Source organism: Herpailurus yagouaroundi, unplaced genomic scaffold, assembly GCF_014898765.1.
Source record: "Herpailurus yagouaroundi ecotype Mexico unplaced genomic scaffold, PumYag 183, whole genome shotgun sequence".
Lineage (NCBI taxonomy): Eukaryota > Metazoa > Chordata > Mammalia > Carnivora > Felidae > Herpailurus > Herpailurus yagouaroundi.
In genome coordinates, this window is record NW_024412414.1 from 12,836,673 (window position 1) to 12,854,160 (window position 17,488).

Consider the following 17,488-nt stretch of genomic DNA (forward strand, 5'->3'; position numbering starts at 1 on the left):
TTATATAACATATATATATTTGGGTTTATATACATTATATAACATATTTGGGTTGGTATAGTTGGGTTTATATACATTATACACACACACACACACACACACACACACATATATAAAATAACAATTGGAGAAAGAATTGGGTATTACTTCCTATAGAAGTAGAAACCCTTGGGGTGTCTGGGTGGCTCAGTTGGTTGAGTGTCTGACTCTTGATTTTGGCTCACATCATGAACTCATGACTGTGAGATCGAGCCCCATGTTGGGCTCTGCACGGAGCTTGGAGTCTGCTTGGGATTCTCTCTCCCTCTCTCTCTCTCTCTGTGCCTCTCTCTCTCTCTCTCTCTCAAAAAAAGTAGAAACCCTTAACATAAGTGTTTATTCAATGTTTTATTCATAACTCTCTAATTAGTTTCAAATCCTACACCTTCTTTCAGGTGTACATCAGTATGAATAGTGAGCAAATGAAACAACACTGAACTGAAGATCTATTAGAGGACTTCCATCGTAAGAGGCAAAAAATCTCATTTACATTTTAATAGGAATATTCTAGTTTCTAGAGGAGAGACAGGTGGAATCAAGACAAATACTCATGAGGTTGTATGACTGAGTTTCTCAACATCAACATTATTAATGTTTTGAGCCAGATAATTTTGTGTTGCATGTTCGTATGGGTGGATTCAGAGTGAGGTAAGGAGGGGGCCCTGTGCATTACAGGCTATTCAGCAGCATCCTCCACACATTGCCAAAGGTCTCCTTGGAGGTCTCGGAGGCAAAACCAGCTTGGTTAAGCACCTCTGTGCTATAGCAATGCACTGGAAAAAGGATGGTAGTAGTTACAGTTTGGTAATCGCAGTGGTGAGAAGTAGTTAGATTCTGTACATATACAGATGCTAATGCCATTTGTTGGACAACTGGATATGGGGTTTGAAAGAAAGCAAGGTGTAAATATGACTACAAAGATTTGGAGTGGCAACTGTCAGTACATACTGTTCTGAATACAGAGGGAAAGACCTAAATAGGAGCAAGTTTTGGGAGTAAGAGTTAGGAGGCCAATGTTAGCACGTTGGATTGAGGTAGAAATGTGAACGTGGTGTATCAATTTGGAATTTGCTTACGTTTGGTGTTTAACGTAAGAGGACAGAATAAGACACCAAATAAGTGGGAGTAGATATAGCAGAGAATAAATACAAGGAAAAATCTCTGGCATACGCCAAATTTAGGAAATAGTAAAACTGAAAAAAAAAAAAAAAAACAGCACAGGAAACAAAAAAGAAGTGACTTAAGATGTAAAAGGAAAACCTGACAAACGCAATGTGAAAGGCAGCCAAGTGAGGAATGTATTTCAAGAAGGATGTGATCAATAGTCTGATAGGTTAAGTAAATGAGGACTGGGACTGACTACAGTATTTAATAACATGGAGGTTACTAGTCACCTTGTTAAGAGCAGTGTTGATGAAATGGTAGGGGGAAAAGGCTGGTGGCATTGATTTAAAGCAAAGTTGACCAGAAGGTTTGGAAAAAACAAGCTCATATAGATAACTTTTGATATAAAGGAGAATAGTCAAATATGGCATTAGCTGGAAGGGAAGCAGGGTCAGAAGAGGTCTTTTATTTAAATTATGAGAATAATAATACAAAAGTATTTGGTGGGGTTGATGCGTTACACAAAATAACAGAGATGAAGGAGAAAGAATGTGGTAGAGAAAGAGACAGAGACAGAGTGATAAGGAGAAAGAAAATTGGTAGATTGATGTCCCTGAACACAAGAGGGAATCATATCTAGAATACAAGTGGAAGATTTGAGTTCCTGACCCATCCAAACTCTGCTTTATTGATTTCTTGATAAATTTTATTTAAGCAAGAAATAACTAAAGCTTGGCTTTTTGTAAATGTCGGTAGAGAAAAATAGTATCATTATAAAAAATAAGATATATAATGTCCTGATGAAGGTAATTGATTAAACACAGTGTTTATTTTCAGTTCTTTAAAAACATTTAATAAATAAAACCCAAAGAAATTTTTTCAAAGATAAAGCCACCAAAACAGGGGTCAAAAGGAGAAACAAAATTTGAGAAATGCTAATGAAATGAAACGATTTCTAACTGATATACCATAAATATCAATCCTATGCTGGCCGTGAAGAAGGCTGAGAAGAAAATTTATTGAATGTGTCAACCCCCCTTTTGCACTTTATGAATAGGAAGCTATATGATTTCTATAGCATTTTCCAGTCTCAGCAGAAGACTGGCAAAATTATTCTCCAGAGAGGATATGAAACAGAGGGTCTCTGAACTGCTGGGTATGAGCATAGTTGAAGATGGGGACTCTTACTAAAAACAGGGAAATTAAGGAACATGTACATAGTAAGCGCTGAGATCCATGTCTTACAACATCATTTAGCTCTGAGGGTGCTGTCTGCTGCCCCTCTGCTCTCTAGGCATGAATGCCGGATTAGAAGTGGGGGACAGTTGTCCTAGGCATTCACAAAGTATCTCGGTACACCTGTTAGTAAAGGGTGAGGATAAAGACAAAGAGAAGAAAGTAATTTGGGACCACGGAGGCCATGCAGGTAAAACAAGCTAGATAAAAGAAAAACTGAGCAATACTTTTATGAGCAATATTTTTAGACACAGAGAGAAAAAAATGCAAGGTATTATATAAAGGAACAGTCAGAAAATAAAGGACACTTAGAGATTTGAAAAAAAATAGCAAAAACAAAAATTCAATAAAAGGTCTGAAAGACAGAGTAGAGAAAATTTCCCAGAAGATAAAACAAAAAAGATACAAAATGGATACTAAGAGAGAGAAATAAAATATATAGTTCATATATACATGCATAAAAACTACATCTACTATCTAACTCTATATAAATATGTAAAATATAATAAACTACACACACAGATACATACATATATACATACTTGCACACACATAAACTAGAGTACCAGTTTACGTAATCTAACTTCTTCACTAATACGGATTATAGAAGAAGAAATGGAATAAATTAATAAATTATTCAGGAAGATATTCCAGAAGAAGGGTGCGAGTTTTCAGGATGACAAAGTGTACCAAATGCCCCATGTAAAGGCCGGAAATAGACATGCACCACCTCACATCATCGTGTAATTGTGGCATGCTGGGAAAAACCAACAGAGAGACAGAGATATAAAAAAGATGTTACACACAACAGTTCAGAAATCAAAATGGTTTCAGCTCCCAGAGCAGACTAACATCTCCAAATTGCCAAGGATAATGAATTCCAATCTAGAATTCTATTTCCAACTAAGCCATCAAGCAAATGTAAGCATAGAATGAATACATTTTCAAACAAGAAGGATCTCCAAAATTGGCATTCCTCTTGAATTCTTTCTCAAAAATCCACTGGAAGATGCATTAGACCAAAATGAGGGAGCATGTTGAGAAAGGCATGATGCTTAGGCAACGGGGCTCCCAAACACAAGGTCAGGTTGATTTTTTTAAGGGAGACAATGGAGATAGAATTGAGGAATGAGTAATTGGCAAGTCCATAGAAAATGAAGCAAACAAACAAAACAAGAAAATTACTAACTCTAGGGAAAGCAAATACAGGAAATTCAAAGCTAATCTCTGAAATAAACCCTGTAGAGAGATAACAAACAAACAAGGAAATCAGTATGATAGAGTCTTTAATTTTCTTCCTCTAGCAAGCCAGAAATGGAGGAATTTTTCATCTGTTATAATGTACTTTTCCTCTTCATATGTCTGCTTGCATAAAGCTGGTAAGTTTAGTCAAGCACAAGTTTTATCTGCTCAGACAGATAATTTTTCACAGATTAAAAAAGACACACAGCACTTGGTATATTCTACCATAGGCAGTGTAATAGCTTAATTTCAATGTGTAAAGTAACCGTGGTCAATATATTCCAGTTTACCTGCAGGTACTATCACCCATTTATCTTTCACCTCAATATTTAAATGATGTAGAACAAATATGAAAACCCTTCCAAAATCCCAGAAGAAAAGAAAGAACAGTCCAGAGAAAGTACATGTCTAAAATTCGAGTTGTCTCAACGAGAAAACATGTCTAAATATCATGCAAGGTAACACTGAAAAATTCCCTAGCAAGTAATAATGTAAAATGTAAACACAGATCTTTTATATCAACAAGTAATCAGAACAGAGTCTGACATCTATTTAAAAAGAACATGCACAGTAGAGTATGCTTAATGAATTAGATACACCAACTACTCAGTTTCGAGGCTGTTACTATGTAATAGGCAATGACTATTTTTGGCATCACATTTATATTTCTTATAAATAGATAACATTCACTCAGTCCTCCAACTGTAACTCTGTGCTAGGCTGTAATAAAACATTAGGTGGAAGAACGCTGTAGTTTTATAGGAAACGGAATTAGGAAATTTTATTTTGTTTGGTGACAGAATCTAGTAGCAAGGGGATGTTTTCTTCTGGACATTTATCTTGAGGTGGGGGAGGCAAAATGAGACAATAAAAGCTAGAAGATGAGAATCAGGGTGAATTGTATTCATCTGACTACTTTTTTCCCTTTCACCACCACCCTCCTCCAGCACCATCCCTCACTTAGGCTAGAAAGAATCTGCCAACTGCTTCCTTGAGTATTCAGGATCCAGACACTGAAGACAGAACTTGCACCTGAGGGTCTTTTACATCCTAATGAAGCACATTATTCCTAAAAAATAGCACCAGAACATAAGTGACCACTGTTCCACTTTAGAAAGAGATGGCTTGAGCAACAGAGAAGTATAATAGTTTCTTTTAGCATCAGGCCGGAATCAAGGACATACCAAAGAACTTCTACTTCCTAACCAAATACTCAGGACACACATGTGTACACGTTGGGAAAGGAGATTGAAGACAAAAATACTTACAGTTCAAGATATTTTTCTACTGCACAGACTACACCTACTCTTGGTAAAAGTTTTGTTCTTTTTATGTATGTACGTATGTATATATCTATATCCATCTATATAAATATATATATATAGAGATGGATAGATATAGATATACTTTTGAGAGAGAGAGAAAGTGCACATGAGCGGAGACAGAGAATTTTAAGCAGGCTCCCTGTTCAGCATGGAGCCCCATATGGGGCTTGATCCCAGGACCCTGGGATCATGACCTGAGATAAAACCAACAGTCAGATGCTCAGCTGACTGAGTCACCCAGGCACCCCTGTGTTGTTCATTTTTAACAAAATCAGAAAGCAGATACCTAGTGGTTTAAGACAAGTGAAGGAAGCCAGACGCCAAAGCATATATATATTGTATGATGGCATCTGTGTGAAGTCAGTGGCAGAAACGAATCCTAACAATGGTTGCTTCTACAAGTAGGGTGGGGGCGGGAATTAAAGGATTAAGATGGGGCATAAGGGAAAGTTCTATAGGGTGATGTTAATGTTCTATATTTAGTAGAGTTTGGGATACACTGATTATGCATTTGCCAAAATTCAGCAAACACACTTATGATTTGCATATTTCATTCTATGTAAAGTTCATCTCCAATGGATAAGAGCATATAAATAGATACCGAACTCTAACAAGTGAGAGATGAAGTATTTAGGGAAAGGACTAATCTTTGCAGGTTACTCTATTTTCCTTTTTGGGGCACTCTAAACAATGCCATGTGAAACTGCATGTGTCTCAGGTAGTTATTATTACATAAAGTTACTGGAAGATAAAACAGAAGAAGGAAAAAAGTTCTGCCACTTACTAAGACAGGGGTCATGGTCAAGTAGTTTTAGTAATCTATGCTTCTGTCTCCCCTTGTGTAAAAGAGATAATAATTATTGGCTTCCCAGTGTTCTGAGGGATCACTGAGATGATGTTCATAAAGCACCTATCACAGTGCCGGGAACACAGTATATATTTGATAAATGGTGGCTAATAAAAAGTGGAATAAAGAATACAACACCAATAACTATAAAAGCAAAGTCTTCAAGATGTCAGTAATAAAGCTAGTTAGTAATAAAGCTAGTTCATCTAATTCCAAAGTCTGTGCTTTTCAATTCCTTGAGGAGTGGTCTATACTCATCTGTCTGGTTTCCTTCACTTTGCTTAAAAGACTAGCTATCTGCCCCTTATTTTTATTAAGAATAAACAAAACAAAACAAAACAAAACAAAACAAAACAAACATTAACCAGTTTTGATTCAATTTGTTCAGGGGAAAATATCTTGAAGAGTAAAAACAAACCAAAGGAGCAAACCTGTAATTCATTAATATTTGTCCTTCACATTATATATTATACAATATATATTTTGAAAAATAGCGGCTTACTATTTTATCTGAGTGATATGTACTACATTTTTACAAGACTGTGGAGTGAACTGTTACAAAGACTAAAATAACACCGATATTGTATTTGCTTAAACAGATGTGTTTTTTTTTTTGGGGGGGGGGGGGTTGTTTGTTTGCATTTCTACTGGCACAGATTATGGAATTCAAGTGTCAAGAATTCACTCAGAAGTATTTTCAATATTGGTGGGGGAAAGAAAATTCCTAGCCAGTGTACAAATTCACTATTTTTTTAACCTGAAAAATGCTTCCACTCATCATTTTTAAACATTCTGAGGAAAATATTAGCAGTACTGGGAGACTTCTCTGCAGTGGTGCTTTTAGCCACTAAAATATGACAGATATTCCAGCGTCCCTTGTCATTTCGGTGAAATTGTACTTTTGGTTTACTCAATAAAGCTGAGCTTCTCAATAAAGCTGGGCTCAACACCTGAAATCCTTTAAACTACCTTTTAAAGCCACAAAGCCTCCAATTATCTACCGATCTTGGTATTTCTCTTAGTAAATGTAGAACCATAATGGTGCGCACCATCATTCCGCTGGAGAAAATGGATAGGCCATTCTCTATGCTGGTATAATAAAGACTTCTATCACAAAGAATAAACAACTAAATGAGCAGCAATAAACTTAATTTGCACATTAGATATGCTTTTCCAAGTTCCGACATTTCAGTTGAAAATAATGCTAAAGCAATGAGGCCTATAATTGAACATCCAAAACTTCTCCAGTGGGGAAACAAAAACAAATGTTGCCTGCAAACAAGATCATTTTTATAGCCTGCTGTTACCCTGCTTTTTAATAATTTTTCAAATGCCAGATCAAATAATTTCCTGTTTTATGTGATCTTCATATACCTCTTAGTGTATGTATACACTGTCATTTTAATCCAACTCCTCCAAAACGAAAGCACTTAAACTCTCTCTCTCTCTCTTTGATTTCCTGTTTGTGCCTATGGAACATGTCCTCAGATTACACTGGGCAACTTCTGAGGCTCTGGTGAGGCTGCTGCTAATTACACTCCCAATGTTTGAATGGAAAATTGCTTTATCCTGCTGCATGAGTGAAAAAGAAATCTCTGACATACAGTGCAGATAACTTCAGAATCCTCTTAACACAGATAAGCCATATCAGCTAAAAAACTAAGCTGGAAAATATCTTACTCTTGTAACTATTATCTTTTTACATGTTATCTAACAACAACATTTCTTGCATGACTGAGGCTGATAAGTAAATTCAAAGAGAGATGATTGTTTTATCAGCTTTGCTGAAATTTCTCATTTGCTCCTTACCACCCTATTACCAGGAAGGTCACTATATGCTGATTTTGGTGTGAGAAATAAAATTATATTTGACTCTGTAATGACAATCAGATGAACATTACAGACTAGAAAATACAAACACACACATACACACAAATCTGAAATCATCTTAAACAATCAGATGACTACCCTCAATAGTCAAGAAAATGGTTGAATCAATGCGTAATACTACCGTTCTTTCTCAGATTAAAGCTTCAAATTTATAGGTTGTAAAATAATAATTTTTTGTCAGTAATAACTTGAACATTCCCACTTGAAAGAGAATGAGAGGATATGCTAATGACAGACTTATCTTAGACCTGTATTTACATAGCAATCCCATAGTGTAATAAAAATTATACCATACAGATCAATAAAAAAAATAAAAATTTCTAAAGATGCTTTTATTTGTACTGTATACATTTTGTGTTTATGTAGTTACTTTTAAATGTATGTATTTGTGTTACTATGTATGTATGTGTTTCTTTGTGTGTGGTTCTTGTCCATGGCAAGAAAGCAAATAGATTCCCCTTAAAACATAATGTGGGTATTTCATGAAGGTTAAAAATAACAAACACAATTTCCTTCTCATTATTAGATACAAATGAGTGAACATTACTTGATATTCATGCATGTTGATATATGTTTTTTTTGCATATGTGGATGATTCTCTTCTTTGTGCTGAAAATACTGGAATAGTGAGTTCTCTCCATGAAGTCGTAGGATTTTCACATAGCCCCACACTTGCTCCCCAGTGAAGAGCAAGGAGTTCTCTATGTATTAGAAATACATGACTACAAACCCTAAAATAGGGAAAGTGAAAGCACTTAGAAGTTCATTATTACCCTTTGATGCTCTTTATTGCAAAGTATCCTAAGCTTTACCCCTAAAAAACAGAAAGTTTTCATATTTTAGAGCAAGGGAGTCAGAATGGAAATTATCTAAGAATGAAAGAGTGTAAGATAAAATCATTTCACTTAATAGATAATTATCTATTGAACACATACAGTTCTCAGGACATTCCTGCCTTCTTTATGCTTCTTTCTAAAGGAAGGAAAGATGGAGAGAGGACCACAGACATAACAAATAAGTGAATTATAGAGTATGTAAGAAAATGAAAAATGCTACAGAGGAAGGAAGAATGCAAAAAAATTAAGGTGACCAGGAATGCAGACTAGGATCATTTTTGTTCCAAGAGACCCAGCAAAAGAACACTAGAAACAAACAAAACTAAGTAAAGTTTTTGTGTTTTTGTTTTGTTTGAAACTGAGCAACCTTATTTAATTTCTCCCTTGTACAGAGAGTGGAATACTTGGGGATTATGGTGTATTTAATGGACTGTTCCAAATTACAGACGAAATTGTTTGTATCCTAAGAACTTGGAACCTATCTAGCAAAAAACATGGCTGTTACATATGTGAAATACCCAAATGCTCCCTTGAGAAGTAAGCACAGTTCAGATGCTCCAGAGTGCCTCAAATTTACCTGAGTCCACTCCTTTTACTGTTCTCCCACTCAGCACTCAAGGACAGCGTCATGATGCCAAATGTTTGAAATGTGATGAAGAGAAACTATTCATTCAGTCCAATATATCCATTAGCTTCCCTCCCCCCCACCCCTTATTCTCTGAGATGAAGGGTTCTCGATCACTGTATTGTAGAAGCAAAACCATCGGTCTACCTCATGGATCACCAGTGTTCTACGGAAACTTTCACTGAGAAACTACATTTCTACTGCTCATATCCTGTATCATTTACATTTTACATCTGAATTCCCTCTGGATTTCTTCATATTTCGGAAAATTAACTATGATGCTGCCCTCTACCATATCTTAACCTTCTACTGTGATAAAATGAATGTATACCATGTACAACTTCTTAATTTGAAACAGGGTGATGAATCTCCTCTTTTTTCCCTTAATGGACATATCATTTCTTTAAACATAAAGCATTTATACATTTCAGTAAATTATTATTATCAAATATTTCCTGGAGAGATATCCTATCATTAGATAGAGTGATAGCATAGTCCTTGAAATGTTAAGTCCATCTCTGTCTTAAAAACCTGATGACAATACAATCTTAAGGAAGTCAAGTTTTTAAAAACGTGTGACACTGGTTAGATTTTGACACAAGTTATATCAATCACATTTCCCCTGAGTGTTTCAGACAATTGTCAGCAAGTATAATGTAATATGCTTAAGACAATGTTGGCAGAAATATCTTCCAGGGATAAAGGTAGGTATTTTTTTTTCCTTGAGACATTTTAAGGGATAGTTGAAGTGTAGTAGCTAACTACTTTTAATTTAATATATTTATCTTTAATAGAAATGATGACAGAGCACCAATTGCTGAATGTAATTATTTGGGCTTAATTAGCTGCTCAAACTACTTTCTCAAGACAGTCATTTTAATCATCCAGGAGGCAAGGAAATGATAAAAGTGACATAGCTTCCAGTAAACATACGAGTTTTATGAACTGAGATTCAACAAAGTGGCAAAGATGGGGAATAGATACTTGAATACTAATTATGTCCCTCGGTGATATATGGAGGTACATTTGGATTGACAGTGGCTTCAAAGTCTGAAGAATGGAGAATGCAGTTTTCTCATCACAAATTAAGTGAGCTTATATGTTAACTGTGTTGGGAATATAATAATGACTTTTACAGACACAGATATTTTAATTTCATTCTCTTTGAAGCAAACTACTTATAAAGTGTATGCAAGAGAGTCTGCATTTCACCAGCTCTGCACCTAGAGTTATATAAATAAATGAACTGGTTATGTATTTGGCAATCATATATCCAGGTAAAAATTCCACGTAAAATGAGAGCTTCTGAAGGAAAGTGAACCAAGAAAAATATTATCAACTGACTTTATCAAAATGTCCATAGCTTCCTACAATAAGGCATTTATGAAAATTCAAATGTTTTAGGTGCAGTTGTTAATTCTGTTTAATTACTCACTGACAGCATTTCAACTGCCAAAGTATTCACATCTACCACGTATCTCACTGGCAACGTAAACATACTATTAATGAATATGAGAACACAACTCTTAAATAAATTGTGAAATCAAATATTTTACATATACACTATGGTACAGGTTTGACACTATGATAGAGACTGTGATATGCATACATATCTCCAATGTTCATCAAGCACAAATGAAGATAATAAAATACCTTTTACGACTAGGCTGCCAGTGTTCTTTGCGATGCCAAACTGATTTGTAGCTGTGCAAGTGTATGATCCGGCATCTGACCTGGTAACATTATATATCTTGAGGCTGCCATCCTCTGAGAGAAACACTCTAAAACAAAATGCAAAATTAACAGAAGTAAGGCGCTTAAAACTAAGTCTTAAGCGTTTACTTTCATTTTAAAACATTACTAAAACCACGGACATATTCCTTTCCTTTATTCTATTCTTGACTGTGAGCATCTCTGAATCTCCAAAGTAGAATAAATGACATTTGCTTTTAGTCTGACACAGTGTTGTTAATTATACTATCACTTGAATTATCACTGTTGATTTTGATGCCTATTAAAAATAAAATAGATACTTGATACTACAATGCCCTTTTGCTTGATTAATAACAAATTCAGTGAACATTTTGAGAAGTCACCTCCCTGGTGAAAATTGAACCTGATGTTAGAGAAATGCAAGCTAATTTTCATATTGTTTAGTTGTGGCTTCATAAACCAGTTCTTGTTTAGCACTTTCAGTCACCAAACAATGGAGTTCTCAATGACAGTGTTTGCCACAACTAGCGAGTTGGAGGAACCATCGACATGGTTCCAAAGCCAAAGGGCACAGGCTTACCCTGTTATGCAGCTGTCGCATAGAAAAAGGTAAGAGCATAAAAATAATGAAGTCTTCATGAATCAGACTGAACTAAATGGTCCTAAAACACATGCCATCATACAGTACATTATGAAGGGACAGCAGTTTAAGAAGCTCTAATCTTTCATAAAATGATTCTTAAGTTTTCTCTGAAACTCAGAAATAATCAAAAGCAAATATGAGACCACTGTTGTAATCAGGGAAAACCCAAGATTGGTCTCTTGACAGAATCACCATCAAATATTTTAATAAGCAGAAAAAAACTGAGAAAAATTAAAGCATGTGACCAATTTTATGTCTTAAATTTAAACAACTTAAAAAAATAGCTCTTAAAACATTAGTAGATAGCCACAGTTGTACAAAAATAAGTGATGAAGGCTAATTTGTAACAACAATAATTTTAAAAGAAATACAGACATGACCATTGGCAAGCATGCTGTATCTATAAAAAAATACCAAACAGTATTTGTTTAATTGCAAACCTATCATTGTGTCTAATATGTGTATCACACAAAATGTAGCTAATATAATTAACTGTCCACTTTGAAACCTAGAGAATATCAGCCAACTACAATTTTTAGGAAGCCAGGTTCTGATGTCAGGTTTATTATTAGTGATGTGTTCCACATTCTGCCATCAAGTGGGTAGCAGGGGCCACTTCTGGGTTTAGAATGTTCCACGGCATATAATCAGATTTTTGTTTAAGTCATTATCTTGGAGTGCTTCTCAACAGCAGACATTTGATATCTCATTTATTTTCTGAAATGTCTAGATTGCTTGATCACAGTTTACACTAACAATGGAATCATACCATTAATGACACAGTGGTAAATCTATTCTACTATGCAGCAAACTCCTGGCCAAATATAATTCTGTGTCTGATTTAATTAGGAGAGGTCAGTGTGAAAAGCATTTGAGTACATCACTTACTTCTAGTATTTAGGAAAAACTAGGATTTTTCAACAACATAGCAATGTTAAATTTTGGCCAATAAAACAATTTAGGTGATATAAAATATATATATGCTGATATCTAAACGCCATCATCCAAATTTCCAAGCTAGAAATGCCAATGTTTATATGTCATATAATTTTTCACATAGCTTTCAGAAAAGGACAATTCATATAAAAAGTGGTTTAATATTACCCTGAGTCCACTACCCTTTTCAGGCTCATGGTAAATGTTCAATAATGTTTGTTAAATTGAATTGAAATTGTCATCATTGGAATTGATTATTTTTATTGAAATCTTTTTTATTAATATTATTTTAATGTTTATTTATTTTTGAGAGAGAGAGAGAAAGAGTGTGAGTAGGGGTGGACCAGAGAGAAAGGGAGACACAAAATCTGAAGCAGGCTCCAGGCTCCGAGCTGTCAGCACAGAGCCCGACTCAGGGCTTGACTTCACAAACCATGAGATCATGACCTGAGCCAAGTGGGAGGCTTAACCAAGTTTCTGTGAAATCTTAATCAGTGAACCAATATTTCTCAACAGCCTAGACTGTTTGAAAGAATAAGAATGAAGACTAGGAAAAATTACTATCTGCCCAAAATTAAATAGCTCTTAAGTATTAGAGAATGAATTGAAAGTTATATCTAATTATCTGTAGCACACATCCTCTATTCAGACGCATCCATAGTAATTTGCAGTAAACAAATTCTCCACGTTTTTTTTTTTTCTCATTCTGCTTGTTAATTATGACGTTCAAGAAATTCCTGTTGAGTCATCAATAGATGCCCTTAGAAGAGTCATATTGTGTTTGCTTCTCAAATTTGGTCTCATCCCAGACCTCCTGAATCAAACCTTGCATTTTAACAAGATATTCACTGATCGGTCCACAATAACGTTTGAGAAGCAGTGATCAATCAATTATAAGTTAAACTTTAGTCTGTAAAGATTATATTTATTTCTAAGAAACCATACTTTGTTTATAAGAGCAATATGCAAAACTGTATAAAATAAAAAAATGTTAAATCTAGATATTTTATAAAAGTAACCACACTAGTAACCGCACTGATTTATCACTTATTAAAAACAGATGATTAAAAAATCATTCAGTAGCAATCTAAGATATAAAAAGACAGAGATTTAACTAGAACTGGAAATCGTATAACACAATAAATAGTATGAGTATTTCAACTTATTTAATTTTTTCAAACAATGAGAAGTTAAAATACAGTAAGAAAACTTAATCTATAATAATATAGATGGAATCAACCCACATAATCAGAGCCCTAATTTTATGCAGAATAATTGAACCAAAAATAGTAAAGAAAAGTGAGAATTTCCAGCTCTATTACATATTAAAATATGGCTTACCAGAAATGATTAAAAGAGAGAAAGAAAGAAAGACCCAACTAAGATCAAACTGTACTAAACAGTTGACATTTTCAGATAAGGAAGAATGCACCCATAAAAATTAACTGTAACATTTTAATTCATGGTTTTGGTAATATTCATAGAGAAAGATAAAGTTTGAATTTTTCTATTCTGCTTTTAGAATATTCTGGAAGATAGTTTAAAATGGTATCTGGAGGGTTGGAAAAGACATATTAATAAAATACATTAAAATATTCTACCTTGATTTCATATAAGCATTTCTAGTGTTTAAAACAAAACACAGCCACAAGTAAGGTAAGCTTAAGTATCAAAAAAGTGATAAAATATTCTAGTAATAAAAATAAAGATTTTTCACATAATTAGCCAAGAGAATATAGTTATAGAGAAGGAAGCATAAGGCAATAAATTGATTTACTATATAATATATATATTTATATTCATATTAGGACAGTGTAGAAATTATACTGCTAATAGACAATAAAAGCATAACTGAAAATATGTGAGCATCATTTAATGTGGTACAGCTTCTGAAAATTCATTAGTAATTTACAAACAGAATACAGAGTCCAGAAACAAACCCACAATTATATGCTCAATTAATCCATGACAACAGAAGCAAGAATATGCAATGAGAAAAAGACAGTCTCTCCAACAACTGGTGCTGGGAAAACTGGACGGCTACATGCAAAAGAATGAAACTAGACCACTTCCTTACACCATACACAAAAATAAACTCAAAATGGACTAAAGACTTAAATGTGAGACCTAAAACCATGAAACTCCTAGAAGAAAATATTAGCCGTAGAAATATTCTTTTAGATATGTCTCCTCTGGAAAGGGACACAAAAGCAAAGTTAGACTACTGACTAGACCAAAATAAAAAGCTTTTGCACAGCAAAGGAAACCACCAACAAAATGACAAATCAACTTACTGAATGGCAGAAGATATTTGCAAAAAATATAATCCAATAAGTGGTGAATACCCAACATATATAAAGACGTTATACAACTCAACACCTCCCACAAAAAGATAATCCAATTTAAAAATGAACAGAGGACCAGAATAAACATTTTTCCAAAGAAGATACACAGGAGGCAACAGAAACATGACAAGATGCTCAACATCACTAATCATCAGGGAAATGTAAATCAAAACCACAATGAGATATCACCTCACACCTGTTCCTAATGGCTAACATCAAAAAGACAAGAAATAACAAGGGTGGGAAATAACAAGTGTTGGTAAGGATGTGGAGAAAAAGAAACCTTCGCACTGTTACTGGGAATGCAGACTGGTACAGCCACTTTGGAAAACCATATGGAAGTTCTTCAAGAAATTAAAAATATAATTATCATATGACCCAGTAATTCTTCTACTAGGTATTTACCCAAAGGAAAAAAAAGCACAAATTCAAACAGATATATGCACACTTATATTTATTCCAGCATTACTTCTTTTTTTAAAAAATGTATGTGTGTGTGTGTGTGTGTGTGTGTGTGTGTGTGTGTGTGTGTGTGTTGAGAGAAAGAGAGAGAGACAGGGTAAGAGCAGGGGAGGGGCAGAGAGTGAGGGAGACACAGGATCTGAAACAGACTCCAGGCTCTGAGCTGTCAGCACAGAGCCCAACACAAGGCTCGAACTTGTGAACCATGAGATTATGACCTGAGCCAAAGTCAGACACTTAACCAAGTCACCCAGGCACCCCACAGCATTACTTCTGATAGCCAAGATAGGGAAGCAACCCAAGTATCCATCCATAGAAGAATGGATAAATAATGTGTAGTATGTATTACTCAATGGAATATTACTCAGCCAGAAAAAAAAGAATGAGATCTCGCCATTTGCAACAATAGGGCTGGACCTTCAGGATACAATAGTAAGTGAAATATATAGTGTAAGACAAATACCATATGATTTCACTCATATGTGGAATCTAAGAAGTGAAACAAAGAAAGAAAGAGACAAAAAAAAAGTCTTAAATACAGAGAACAAACTGGTGGTTGCCAGAGGGGAGGCAAGTGGGGGTGGGTGAAATAGATAAAGGGAAATAACAAAGAAACTCTAATACCAATTTAAATATACAAATAGAAATGGAGCAATGCTAAGACTTTATTCCTTCCAAATGTATTCAGCAAATACTAATATCTGTTGAGTTCAAGACTCAATGTTAGATGTTAACAATAGAAATAGAGAACTAGGGTGCTAATTAGGAAGGATACACATCTCTATGATTAAACACAGTGGTCAAAATTGAAGGAGGTTATGAACTATATTTACAAATTGACTCTGCACAGGTCCTGTACCAATTGTATAATAAATACCAAATCGCTGAATCTTTAGGTCAGACGGGACTCACAATTGTTACCATCCCCAAGTTTCCTGATTGGGAAACTTAGACACGGAAAGTAGCAGTAATTTGCTGAAATTACCCACTACGTATTGTAGGGCCAAGATTCCGATCTCTCTTTTTCTTTAGAACAGGAAGCAACTACCTGAGCAAGTGTTTTTTCACTTCAAGTTTCTAAAGCATAGTTTACTGGTAGTATAGTTCCTAAGATCACAAACCTGAGCAGTTTACATATTTTATATATGTACATATCTTTGCATAGAATGATCTTTAACATTGGAGATTCTTTTTTTTTTTTTTTTTAATATTGGAGACTGTTAATCTCACCTTCAGGGTCCATATGCATATTTTCTCAGGGTTCTAAATTTTTGTGAAATCTTAAAGGCAAGTTTGATATCTCCCACATTGGGAGAGTGTTAAACATAAACATGAGATAATAATGATGGCAATACTAATACTAAGAATTCTCTTTCTTCTTTTCTATGCCATCCTATGCAGTAGGGTATTATTAGCAAAGTTATTAGCAAACATGAAGTTTAGCGTCAAACTGCTGTTACTGAATCTGGGCCCTAAGATTTAACATTTGTAACAAATGGCCAAGTTACTCAACATGCCAAGTCCTCAGCTGTGTCAGAGCTGTGAGGAGTAAGTGATGGAAACTATTGGAAATGCTAGCACTATGCCTGACTGCTAGTTAGCAGGCAATAGGTAGGTTTTTAATGAACCAGTTTCTCATTGTTCCAAAGAATATAGGCACTTTTGTAACTCCATGAACACTGACAACATTGTTTTTTGTCACACTTCACTTTGAACAAAGAGACTCGAGAGGCGTATGCCAGGCGTTTTGAAAGGAGCCTAATGCCAGAAAGACTGTTCCCAGCATTAAGTTTCACTGCCTAAGAGGCTTCGCTGAATTCACGCAACCTCCTGTCTGTGTAATTGTCAAACTACTCTTTCTGATCCACAATGTTCTCATTTTTATTTTGGGATGGAAAATAGAGTTGCTATGATAATTGAATTAATTAAATGCTAGCTATTAATCTCATGCTTACTCTTCATCGATACTAGTCTTTTGCCTTTGCTCTACTGCACAACTCAGACTAGGAATTTTTCTTTAAATATTTGTATATAGTGCAAGAAAGAGAGAGAGAGAGAGCACATACCTGTGTTGGTAGGAGCAGAGCAGAGAGTGAGAGGGAGAGAGAGAATCCCCAGCAGGCTCCATGCTGTCAGAGCAGAGCCTGATGCAGGGTTTGATCTCACAAACCATGAGATCATGACCTGAGCCAAAATCAAGAGGCAAATGTTTAACCAACTGAGCCATCCAGGTACCCCTAGGATT

At 35.0% G+C, this 17,488-nt stretch overlaps 1 protein-coding gene across 1 annotated transcript in view; it reads right to left on the reverse strand.

Annotated features, from left to right (window-relative positions):
- The window catches only part of CNTN6 (contactin 6), a 288,197-nt gene that overhangs the window by 37,279 nt on the left and 233,430 nt on the right, over window positions 1-17,488 (reverse strand). The window contains 1 exon segment of the mRNA XM_040492138.1: window positions 10,798-10,925. Coding sequence (XP_040348072.1) covers window positions 10,798-10,925 — 128 coding nt within the window.